At 40.3% G+C, this 13,217-nt stretch overlaps 1 protein-coding gene across 1 annotated transcript; it reads left to right on the top strand.

Moving 5' to 3' along the window:
- The first annotated feature begins 6,173 nt into the window (after window positions 1–6,173).
- On the top strand, window positions 6,174–13,217 carry LOC110524209 (lipoprotein lipase). Its single transcript, XM_021603652.3, is given in 10 exon segments — window positions 6,174–6,438; window positions 8,925–9,121; window positions 9,237–9,416; window positions 9,563–9,674; window positions 9,814–10,047; window positions 10,628–10,991; window positions 11,241–11,410; window positions 11,413–11,459; window positions 11,611–11,706; window positions 11,794–13,217. Coding segments are annotated over 9 exon segments (1,419 nt in total). The 5' UTR covers window positions 6,174–6,341; the 3' UTR covers window positions 11,629–11,706; window positions 11,794–13,217.

The raw sequence follows: 13,217 nt of genomic DNA, 5'->3' as shown, positions 1-13,217 counted from the left end.
ATGAAACGAACACCCCCACCTCTCTGTCATGGTTGAACCCATTTATTTCTATGTGGTAGTGCTGTCCACCCAGTAGTGTTGAATTATGGCCTCCGATGAGCTCCTTTATGCATAGATTTTCCTTGGCACTTCCTAATTTTTGCCACTTGTTTGTCATGCGTCCTTGATAAAAACAGCCTTTATTCCAATGCATTAGATTTATCCGTTGATTTATCATTGTTTGCTTTTGTCAGTCAGTTGTTTGTGCAGGTACGGGAGTTCTCTGTGCCAAAAGTAGTAGACTATTTATTTATTATTTTCTCAATAGTTGATCCAATGTTATGTAGGTGTAGTTACACAAGGTCCATGATTCTACAGGGTTTAAGTTCAATGTTCTATTTCGATTGTTAAATGCTTACTAATTAAGTGATAATGCCCGAGAAGCCGGTGTTTGGAGGATATATTGACACAGATGTTGTTATATACAGTATCCTCCAAACACCGGCTTCGAGGGCATTATCACTTTTATACAATGGGTTACCAACATATTCAAATAATGATTGACATATTTTCATTACAAAATATATTTTGGTGAATTTATTCATACTATTTCATCCTTCCACAATATATATTCCCGACACAAATTTAGGGTTGCTACCCAAGCCGGCTGGACATTCATTCTATTGGTTTGGTTGCCAGAGACTCGACCCAGTCGTTCAGTCTTTTTGTTCTGTATCTATGGACCCAGTCGTTCGTTTTAAATGTTCTATTGCCAGACTGTCTGGCAACGTTCTTATCCCTTGCTTGCTAGCTAGTCAACTATGACTAACGCAAAGTCACGTCAAACAATACAGCCAGAACAGTAGCTGCATTTGCATTTGTTTAAGCTGTTTTTAAGTGACATTTATTTGGAGCTAATGATGCTCGATTTAACCTGGCATAGAAAATGTGCTTTCTCGTCAGGACACTGTTGTTTAGAGGAGCTACCCAACCACAGAGCTAACACAATCACTTCAAACTGAAGCTGGAAAGACTGCAAACTAGTTGCCCTTCGTTTATTTCTGTTTTCTTTTTCAATTGACAAACATGCCTACTTTTGAAATGACTTGTTCGACAATCAGATGAAAATATGACCGGTTGGGTTCATGCCACATTAACAGGTAATACGTTGTTACCGTTTAAATTACGTCTTTATTATTAAGCCTATTTTATTTTTACAGATCCCTCAGAATGTCTCCGTGTAATTCGCACTCTGTTCAATAGTGTATATAATCGTTGGAAATAGTCCTACATCTCTTTGACAACCATAACCATATGACCTCATACTTTGCAACATGCCATCAATACAGAGACAGTTGTCATGTGAAAGAGACACATACTGTAACACTAATATAGTTTGACATGAATGTGCTGTTCTGCCCCTGACTGGTGAATTGCTGGCATAGCTCATAACATTATTATTCCTGCTGTGCTTTACACACAGTGGTCTCATTGTTCCTAATCTGACACCTGTGGCTCTTTAAACCTTATCTGACTCATGCTAGTAGCACAACATCCACATTAGAGCCTATCATCACCAAGCCCAGTACACTAGCATACCAAAACAAGTTGTGTAACACACAATGGCAATACACGAAGATAACAAATAGCTTTGGATCCCAAATTATCTTAGTTGGAAACACATGGAATAATCCCATAGATTGTAAAAAAAACTGTGGGGTTATTGAGTCATTCTTGGAATTTGGAGCGTCAAAACAAGAGTAAGGAAACATAACAGGAAAGGTATTTTTTCCTATTACTCACTATTGTAATCACAGGATCATTTCTGTACAAAAATACATGAGATACATAACACATTTTGTCAACATTAATTCAAGTTGGTCAACTTTAATTCATTCATTTATAAATATTTTTCATTGATTAATAACATATATCTTAAAAGTATTAGGGAAAAACAAGAAAACTATCTGTCATCCCCATTCAGCAAGTTACAGTCAATCAGGTAATGTGAGGAATGAGGAAATACACTGTGTTTCAGCAATTCGGTCCTCAATTTCCTGTAACTTGCTGAATGGGGATGATAGATTTTTAACTTAGACCAGGGGTGATGGGTCTAAGTAAGTTCTGGACAGATATATGTTGGGTGTGTTGGTGGGGTGAGTGTTGCCTGACAGTGAAAGGGTAATGAACTTGCTGGTGAACTTCTCCCCTCCCTTTAGGTCATGGAAATACTCCCTTATTGTGTTGGTGGACGACAGATGACCCCACAAAGATAACCTTTAAAACTGTACTGTTCACTGGCCCAATTGACCCAAACCTGATGTCCCCAGAATGCCTCTCTAAGATGTTGTAATTTTCCATAAGAAATCACATGGAAAGCTCACAAAACAAAACAAACAACATGAGATGAATTTGGCAGTGAGCATAGAATAGTTCAGAATAATTACATTATGTTCCTAATAGGAGAAAGCTCCACTTCCTGGTAAAGTTCACGTAGTAAGAAGTTCCTGAAACCTTCAGAACCACGCATGTTTTTCTTAGAAAGAACTCTAAAAAGAAGCCTGGGAAACCCATGGAAAAAAACATTCCAGAACAATTTGTCACCTTCAAAACATTGGGGAACAGCTGTTGTTAAGTTGGCTTCCAAACTAAACCACTGGCTCTTGCAAATCTCTACAGCACAACTTTAAAGTTTCTCTTATCAAAGCAAACTGCCTCAAAATCCCACTTATTGAGATGCTTCCCTTCAGAAGCGATTCAGTTTCCCTTACAAAAGCAAAGAGAATGGCAGCACCGTAGCGATGCATCTGTTTATCTAATACTACTGTTCCTGCTTTACAGGGAAACTCTGTTATGTTCCTAGGAAAGCAACATTAAATTCGAAGCCAACTGGACCGCTACAAGAGTTGCTTCAGGGACATGCAGCAGGAGGGATGTGTGGGTTGAATCTGGCAACAGTACAATAAGACAACTTCTGCTATGCCCCCCCCCCCCCCCCCCCCCCCCCCCCCTTGTGTTCCACCTGTCACATAACAACAGCGACAAATACCAGCATTGGAGCCAAACTTTGTTTCCATCTCATTCCGAGCAACCAGGGGTACCAGAGGCCTCTGATAGGTTGACGTTTGACAACAATAGTCAACCATAAAGGCTAGACACACTTGACATGTGCACATTCCTGAAGGAAAGCATGTGACCATAGCAGGTGACATTATTCTTAGTCCTTCACACACAATGGCGCACTGCTTAGATAATGGAAACACAGGTTTGGTCCAACAAACTGGTCCAACAAATCTGGTCCGACAATTCTCTGTGGCTGACCAATCACAACTCACGCAAACTCCAGATTCCTACTGACTGATACAGTGTGTCCGGTGTGGCTCAGTTTGAAGAGTATGCTTACAATGCCACTTACAATGCCAGGGTTCCGGGTTTGATATGAAAATATATGCATTCACCACTGTAAGCTTCTCTGGATAAAGGGTCTGTTAAATGACAAAAAAAACTATATATTTTTTTATATGTAATTGTTGGGAAAATCAATGATCTTAAGTGAGGAAGAGGGTAAACTAGACCTATTCCTCCCTCAGTAGTAATACTAATGGATCAGTGGAGGCTCCTCAGAGGAGGAAGGGGAGGACAATCCTCCTCAGTGAATTTCAGAAAAGAAAAATCATTCTTAGATAAAACTACACTAAATATATTCACGTCACCAAATAATTGATTATAACACATTGTTTTGCAAAGAAGGTCTACAGTAGCCTCAACAGCACTCTGTAGGGCAGCACCATGGTGTAGCCGGAGGACAACTAGCTTCCGTCCTCCTCTGGGTACATTGACTTCAATACAAAACTTACTGTAGGAGGCTCGTGTTTCTCACCCCCTTCCATGAACTTACACAGTAATTAGGACAACTTCTGGAGGATGTCCTCCAACCTATCAGAGCTCTTGCAGCATGAACTGACATTTTGTCCACCCAATCAAAGGATCCAAATGAATCTAGTACTGAAAGCATACACTACAGCTAGCTAGCACTGCAGTGGTGTGGTCACATGTGGTGAGTAGTTGACTCAAAGAGAGAGAAAGACAATAGTTTTTAAATGGAAGCAAATGAAACGGAGATAAACATACCTGAATTTGTTCAATAGAAACTCTGGTTTGCAGCTATTGGACTAATGATTACACCCTATATCAGTTAGATGCAGGCAGGATTGGACAAGGCGGTGTTGAATGTGTCGATGTCTGTCACCCTGATTACTCAAATTCCTCTCAACCTGTGCACCTACGTTGTAAACTTTCATTCATAGGCTAGGTTATCGCAACCTCATGATGGGTATGGTGAAAATGTGAGTATCATGTAGTAGCCTAAACCTATCCATGTTACATTGAGCTGGATGAATGGAATATGAATGACAGTCATCCAATATGCTGTAATATTAATAAGGCCATGCTCATAAAACAGAAAAGTGTCCTCACTTATCTTAAACGGCACCGGCCGCCACTGCAATGGAAGTCCCAGTGCAAAGAGTCAAGCAACAACAAACTTAAAGCATGCATTTATTATTCACGTGCACCCACAGAGATCACAGGATGGGTACATCGCTCAATGTACCTAAACAAAAGATCAAACTAGATTTACATTTGACATTTTATTCATTTAACAGACCCGCTATTCCAGAATGACTGGCAATTAGTGCATTTATCATCAGATAGCTAGGTGGTACAACAACACATCACTATTGTATCACGTACATTTTCCCTCAACAAAGTATTTATCAGCAAAGTCAGTGCTGGTAGAACAAGACAAATGCTAAAAATCCAGTTCATATTTGCATTGCTACAGAAAGCAAGGTTGGATCAGGTTAAATACAGCTTTTCTTAGAAAACTGGGGAGAAATGTTATTGATAAAATCTTGCATAATTGCTAGACCACAATCTCTCTCTAGGTCTAGGGGGAAGGGTATATGGATGCATAGAGTGGTGAATGGTGGCTAGAGGAAGGGGCTTGGGAAAGGGGGTAGAGGGGTGGTTGGTTAGGATTTGGACTATGATTTATACTGGCCCATCTGGCCACCTCCACTCAGGGCAGTCTTCTAGAACTAAAGCCAGTAACGTTGATGACATTACAGGTTCGTACGCAGCTGCTCATAACATCATGTTCCACTCTAGTTGTACTCCTAAACTCCAGAAGGTTACTTAAAGCAAATGTGAAAGTAAGGTGGTTAGTTGGGGTCAATGGGTAGGCGTATAAAGCAAATATTTAATTGTAATTCATAACATGTCATACAAAATGGATGATGGACATCCACAAATTAATACATGCCATACGAAACATAACATATAAATGGAAGGAGACAGATGTAAGTTTTCTATGTTACGTATACCCCTGAGTCCAGGTTGAATTTGAGGGCAGATTCAATCAGATCCGCTTCAGCTGAAATCCACATAGTTTTCATGGAGTCAGAGGTGGAACGGTGTTGTCAAATTCCAGGGGCACAACTTTGAAGTGGGGGGACATAATTTTTTCTAACATATCTTTTCGGATAAACACTCCAAACAACCTACCAACCACTTGGAATCGCCCGCATGGTCCTAAAGCACACCGGTGCATCGTTTTGTATCACATTCCAATGATAAAACTGGGGGGGGGGGGGGGGACAAAAATGCAATTTCACAATGTGGGAGGGACTTGTCCCCCATCTCCAGTGAAAGTTGCGCCCCTGTCTAATTCACAAGCAGCTCCCTGAATCAATGTACACAGCAACAAAATCATAAAACCCACCTATTTCTACAATTTATCTTCTTAAAATGTGATTTTATACCTAACCTTTATACCTTTCTCATTCTGAACTTCTAATGCGAGTGGGATGGGTGTGGCTTCAAGACAATGATCACAGGAGCAGCTGCTCACCGATTTGACAGCTCCAATGCAGTTCCACCTCCGACTGACAAAACATCAGCTTTGCAGGTATCGGTTACGCTCTTGATCTGATTGAATCCAGGCCTGAGTGTTCCATCTCACACACTGTAAACAAATAACACTAATAACTTGAATACAACTATTATTATTAAAACGTCATTGCCAGTTATCAACGTGATTTTGTATTATAATTTACTATACCCCCCCTTCCTCCTGAGGAGAGGGAAAAGCAACCAATGGGTTTGCAACAGAGGGAGAGGTACTATTTAAGAACTGGGCAGTTCAAGGTTCAGATATCAACACTACGCGCCAGAGATCGCACGGGAAATATTCTAACCGGTGGAAAATTGTCACGGTTTTATGTTACATTTTTTCCCCCGTGCTGAGATTGCAGACTTTAACATACATTTCCCCAAAATACGAATTATTAGGCTGCAAAGAAATGAAAGGGTTGCAAGTGCATTGTCTTTACTTTCTTATGTTAAATGCAGTATTTTATGTGGCGTCTTTGGAAGAGGGTGACTCCATTTCTACACTTGGTGAGTAGCCAATATTGAGGAACAATATGTTTCAACCTTGTTTTGCAGTCCTGCTAAAAGATCATTTAATTTGTGCTGCTTAAGTGAAATATTATTTGAAGAATTTAATCTCTTATAACTAATTCATGTTATTGACAGCCTACAGATACTGTCACTTATAAGTGACAGTATCTGTAGGCTGTCAATAACATGAATTAATTATAAGAGATTAAATTCTTCAAATAATATAAGGCTACTATATTCATTATCAGGAGGTGCTATAATATACTACTAATGAGTTTGATGACTTAGAATAAATCGTTTATAGGACATGATGACAAGTATAAGGCTGAACACCCATTCATACACTGAGTAATGTTACCATAGGGATTGAAAAAACGTTGTTCTAGTGTTGATACATAAGAATATACAGAATTGATAGGCTACATAATCTCAAATATACAGTACCAGTCAAAGTTTGGACACACCTACTTATTCAAGGGTTTTTCTTTATTTTTTTTTTTTTTTACATTGTAGACCTCAACTATGAAATAACACATATGGAATCATGTGTTAAACAAATCAACATACAGTTTAGATTCTAGCAACCCTTTGCATTGATGACAGCTTTGCACACTCTTGGCATTCTCTCAACCAGCTTCACCTGGAATGATTTTCCAACAGTCTTGAAGGAGTTCCCACATATGCTGAGCAGTTGTTGGCTGCTTTTCCTTCACTCTGTAGTCATACTCATCCCAAACCACCTCAATTGGGTTGAGGTTGGGTGATTGTGGAAGCCAGGTCATCTGATGCAGCATTCCGTCACTCTCCTTCTTGGTCAAATAGCCCTTACACAGCCTGGAGGTGTGTTGGGTCATTGTCCTGTTGAAAAACAAATGATAGTCCCACTAAGCACAAACTAGATGGGATGGTGTATCGCTGCAGAATGCTGTGGTAGCCATGCTGGTTAAGTGTGCCTTGAATTCTAAATAAATCACTGACAATGTCACCAGCAAAGCACCATCACACCTCCATGCTTCACTGTGGGAACCACACATCAGAGATCATCTGTTCACCTACTCTGTGTCTCACGAAGAGATGGCGGTTGGAACCAAAAATCAAACAATTAGACAAAAGGACAGATTTCCACTGGTCTAATGTCCATTGCTCATGTTTCTTGGCTCAAGCAAGTATCTTCTTATTATTGGTGTCTGTTAGAATTTTTTTTCTGTTGCAGCAATTTGACCACGAAGGCCTGATTCACGTAGTCTCCTCTGAACAGTTGATAATGAGATGTCTGTTACTTGAACTCTGAAGCATTTATTTGGCCTGCAATTTCTGAGGCTGGTAACTCTAATGTGCTTATCCTCTGCAGCAGAGGTAACTCTGGGTCTTCCTTTCCTGTGGCGGTCCTCATGAGAGCCAGTTTCATCATAGCGCTTGATGGTTTTTGCGACTGCACTTGAGGAAACTTTGAAAGTTCTTAATTTTCTGCATTGACTGACCTTCATGTCTTAAAGTAATGATGGACTGTTTCTCTTTGCTTATTTGCGCTGTTCTTGCTGTAATATGGACTTGGTCTTTTACCAAATAGAGATATCTTGTCACAACACAACTGATTGGCTCAAACGCGTTAAGAGGGAAATCAATTCCACAACTTTTAACAAGGCACACCTGTTAATTGAAATGCATTCCAGGTGACTACCTCATGAAGCTGGTTGAGAGAATGCCAAGAGTGTGCAAAGCTGTCATCAAGGCAAAGTGTGGCTACTTTGAATAATCTCAAATATAAATGATAGTTTAAAAAAATGTTGGTTACTGCATAATTTCCTTTTATCATCATTGTCTTCCACTATTATTCTACAATGTAGAGAATAGTTAAAAAAAATAAAGAACCTTGAATGAGTAGCTGTCCAAACGTTTGACTGGTACTGTACATTTCTTCCCCTTAAAAATAAAAAATTATAGGTTGTCTTCGGCGATGCTGAAGTAGGACGTAGATATAGTCAGTTGATGCAAATGAACACTTAGTATATTGTTTATTTTCATTATTAGAAATATAATGTATTTATTGTGTCTGGAATATGCAATCTCCAATCAGTGCAGTAGCCTTGGCTGAGGAGTCAGCTGACCCACTGGGAACACAGCTACTTTGAAACCCTTTGGGAATTTTCAGAGCTAGAGGGACAAAGCTGTGGTTTCTATAGGGTCTGTCTGACCGACTGAACCCTAGTAGCCAGGGCCTGATTAATACAGGGGCTGAAACCCCGGGGCCCATGTCCCGGAAATGTATATGATTTGTTAATCTGGCCTTGCTAGTAGCCAACCAGGCACTGAGGGGCCTGTGCAGTCAGAAGTTCCCACCAATGTAGTTAAAGATTAGAAACAGCATAGATGGCTCTAAAGCTTCCATTCTCTTTACTGCAATGGAATCTTCAAACATTTAGGAATGACTTTTCCAAATTGTCTTAAGCAGATGTTTTGTGTTTACATGACATTATTCTCAGATAATTTCATGGACAACTTCAAGGACTTGATCCGAAACAACGATGCCACCCCTCATGCCTACGCCAAATTCTCCCTCCGGAAGCCTTTGATGCCGGAAGATGACATCTGCTATATCATCCCCGGCAACCCGGAATCTCTCAAAGAATGCACTTTCAATAGCACATCCAAAACCTTCCTGGTGATCCACGGCTGGACAGTAAGCCCCTCCAATCTGTAGCAGCATGTCTGTGACATTAAATCCTTAACTATTGCTCATGGACTTGGATTACCCCGTCAATAACACCATTCGTTCTTTCCATCTGCCTCAACAGGTGAGCGGCTTGTTTGAGAGCTGGGTGGCCAAGCTGGTTTCGGCGCTGTACAAAAGAGAGCAGGAAGCCAATGTGATCGTGGTGGACTGGCTGTACACAGCCCAGAACCACTATCCAGTAGCTGCCCAGAACACCAAGATGGTGGGACAAGAGATTGCTCGCTTCATTGACTGGCTGGAGGTTTGTACGATGACTCAACATCTAAGACACTGCCCTGTTTCTCAGATAAATCATGAATAACATATTCTAAACAAAAGGTATAAAGAGTTATTGTACATTGTTTCCATGGCAATGAACTTGACACTTTACTGCAATGTGTTTCCAAGGAGGCAACAAACATCCCTCTTGAAAACCTCCATCTCATTGGCTACAGTCTGGGTGCTCATGTTGCAGGATTCGCTGGGAGCCACGCCTCCAATAAAGTGGGCAGAATAACTGGTAAATATGTCTTCTAGAGAAACATAGACAGGATGAATGCACTGTTGCTAATCATTGATTGGCTCTGGCCTGTTCCAACTTTAATTAATTGGTCTTTGGCTTGTTCCACTCCTTACTGATTGCTCCCTTCTCTTTACAGGTCTTGACCCAGCTGGTCCAGACTTCGAGGGGGAGCACGCTCACCGCCGCCTGTCCCCAGATGATGCCCACTTTGTGGATGTTCTCCACACGTTCACGCGGGGCTCTCTGGGCTTAAGCATCGGCATCCAGCAGCCTGTAGGCCATGTGGACATCTACCCCAATGGAGGCAGCTACCAGCCAGGCTGCAATCTGCAAAGCCCTCTGGAAACAATATCCAAACTTGGCCTCTTTGGTGAGAATCACATCTTGATATTTTAGTGTCATTCTATACAATTGGTCAAATATTCGACATATAACATTCACAATCACTTTCCACACAATCTGGTTACTGCGTTATCATTGGCTAAATCAGACATGTAATTGTCAGCTTGTAACTTATTGGAAGATGGTAAGGCTTGTGAACAAGGAACAATAGGGTGGCGAAGTCAGTACAACCTGACGTACATCATGACATTAGCTGCACAGTTACTGCAACTGGTCACTAATCTGTCTTTACGACTAACATTGTCACCATCAGCCTGACAAAGGCCTATTCATGCCTGTTAAAAACAGAGGACCGCAAACATCAAGACTAGCAAAAATCCCTTCAGAAGGTTACCAACAACATCACTCCTATTGTAGCTCCCCAAAATGAAGGTTGATATAACTCTATCTACAATGGTAATGTTAGGGAATGGCACTTTCTCAGGATTAGTGATATACTACCAGATGCATCTACTTGTTATCATTTGATTGCCTGTCCTCCAATTGAGAATCTCAACTCAGGTTTTTAATGTGGACCAGTGATGCAACTATCCCCTTTATGTTCCTAGCTATCAATGATGTTCCCAGGTGTTCCCACGAGCGCTCCATCCACCTGTTCATCGACTCCCTGGTCAACGAGCAGGAGGCCAGCATGGCGTACCGCTGCGGGAGCAACGATATGTTCGACCGCGGAATGTGCCTCCGCTGCCGCAAGAACCACTGTAACACCGTGGGCTACGATATCAGCAAGGTTCGCAAGACCCGTAGCGTCAAACTGTACACCAAGACCAGGGCCTCCATGCCGTTCAGAGTCTATCACTACCAGGTGAAGATCCACTTCTTCAGCAAGGTGAACAGGTCTGAGATGGAGCCTTCACTGACAGTCTCCCTGATTGGAACCAAAGGAGAGGTTGAAGACCTCAAACTGACACTGTGAGTACCTGGTCCAACAAGCGGTTAAACCATAGAACAGAGCACATGCTAGTACATCAACATGATAAGACACCTGACACCATTTCTCACGTTTACGATAACATTAATCTTTATGGTCTATAGTTAAAGTTCTAGTGCTACTGTGGTCTGTGCTTAGACATGACACCTTCACTCAAAGGTCAATTATTTGTTCTTGTGAAGTGAGTTGACAATAATCAGTTGAGCCTCTATGCTCTTTCTCATTGGCAGAAAGGAGAAGATGACATCCAATAAGACCCATTCCTTCCTGCTGGTAGCAGAGAAAGACATTGGTGACCTCCTGATGGTGAAGTTCAAGTGGGAGGAGTCTACTAGCTGGTCTCCCTCGTTCATGCTCAACATGGTGTCTTCCTGGTGGTCAGGTGACTCTGCGAAGTCTGAAGTGGAGGTCCACAAAATACGCTTCAGAGTCGGAGAGACGCAAAAGAAGTTAGTTTAAAGAGGCCTAATTTCTTTAAGATCATGAAATGGAGACAATTTTCATCCATACAAACATCAGAAATATAATAGTTTTGAAAGGGTGCAAAACTATTTTTTAGTTTTTTTTAAAATGTGCTATTCTTGTTTGACCCTTTTCCAGGATGGTATTCTGCATTAAAGATCCTCATGCTCTGAGCTTACAACAGGAAGTTACGTTTGTAAAATGCAAAGACGAATGGAGGAAAACTTCAAAAAGGTATTTTCTTTTGATCTAATCAAATTTTTTTCCTGAATTATTGCCCGTCCATTGATTAGACAAATATTAACCCTGTTTGTTTTACAGAGTGAACCTGGGGAAGCACTGAATGTACGGAGCAACAGACTACTGTCCTCCTTCCTCAGCTCTTAGAGAAATTATTTATACAGCTGTAATTTATTTTGTCTTTCAAACTATACAAAGACATTATCACATTGTGTCCAGAACTAGAACTGTGTGTTATTTAAAAATGTATGTGAAGTATTTTTTTGTAAGCACTGCTTTTGTGGTGCATCAACTACGGTGTGGTGCTGAAAGATAGTAAATGCCATCATCTTTGCTGATTTTCTGGCAACCCCAAAGAGATGGCTCTTATACAAAGTATTTAGTGCCTCTGATTGAGAGAGACCCATTGACCAGCTGAGTAGAGGCCTCGAGGTACCTGCAGTTCAAACCCCATGTGTTTCCTTAATTTATGCTTAAAGCATTCACCATTGTCGTCCTCAATACTATGTGATTGTAGGATCGGACTAAGTGTGCCTTAAAATAACTTGTCTTAACCTACTGTATGTATTTTTTGTTATGGTGTACTTTAATTTTATTTTATTTTTACCTCTAGTGAGTTGTTCCTTTTATCTGGTATTTGAGACAGTAATATTCATGAGGTCTGAAATGTACATTATTCTGAGAACTTTGAATTTAGTCAAGCACTTGAGCAATAATGCAATGGCTGCTATTTTTATACAGTATATTCATTTGAAACCAGCAATAGTGAGTCCTTTGCAGCAAAATACGGTACATATCAGTGAGAACCAGTATTTTTGTAGTTATTACAATGTTATACAATTATAGCTTTTTTTTTCATATTTTTTTTTTTCAATGATTCATATGGAACTATTACCTCTAGCACGTGCTTACGTGACGTATTTTGACTAGCATATCCATGGTTGCTGCTAAACTATGACACATATAATACTCATTTGTGTATGCCATATAGTTGTGACCAGGTAACTAAACTCAAAGAAGTCAATGAGTGGTTATTGTGAAGTGCGCTGACATCAGCAATAGAAACAGGACAGCCTTCCTCGGTAGACTGTGCACAGTGGACTCTGCATCATAGTTCAAGTTACAGTTAAGAATTGGCTAGTAATAATATCTCATTGTCAGACTATATTTTTTTAACACCACTGAGTAGGCTATTTATAAGTAATATTATACATTTAGAGACTGGTATTGTAATCATTGTGACTTATTTAATTTCTGCCTGTTCCATTGAGCCTGTAGTGGTGGTGGTATAAAGCTTTTGCACTGAAAACCAGAGGAAAGGGTTACTAAACCAGTTACTTACTAAGTGCACCATGTGTAAATATCATGTTAGCATGTGATTCTATGGTAAAATATGACTAGATATATTTTTTACCGTCTTAACTTTTTAAATTATATCTGTATACTGTATATACCTGTAAATATGTGACCATATACATACTTTAATAAATTGGAACTGCTATTTT

This window comes from Oncorhynchus mykiss, chromosome 5 (assembly GCF_057628025.1).
Source record: "Oncorhynchus mykiss isolate SJ-2025 chromosome 5, ASM5762802v1, whole genome shotgun sequence".
NCBI classification, from domain to species: Eukaryota; Metazoa; Chordata; class Actinopteri; order Salmoniformes; family Salmonidae; genus Oncorhynchus; species Oncorhynchus mykiss.
Note: the sequence above shows the minus strand (reverse complement) of the source record. Positions and strands in the feature narration are given on the sequence as shown.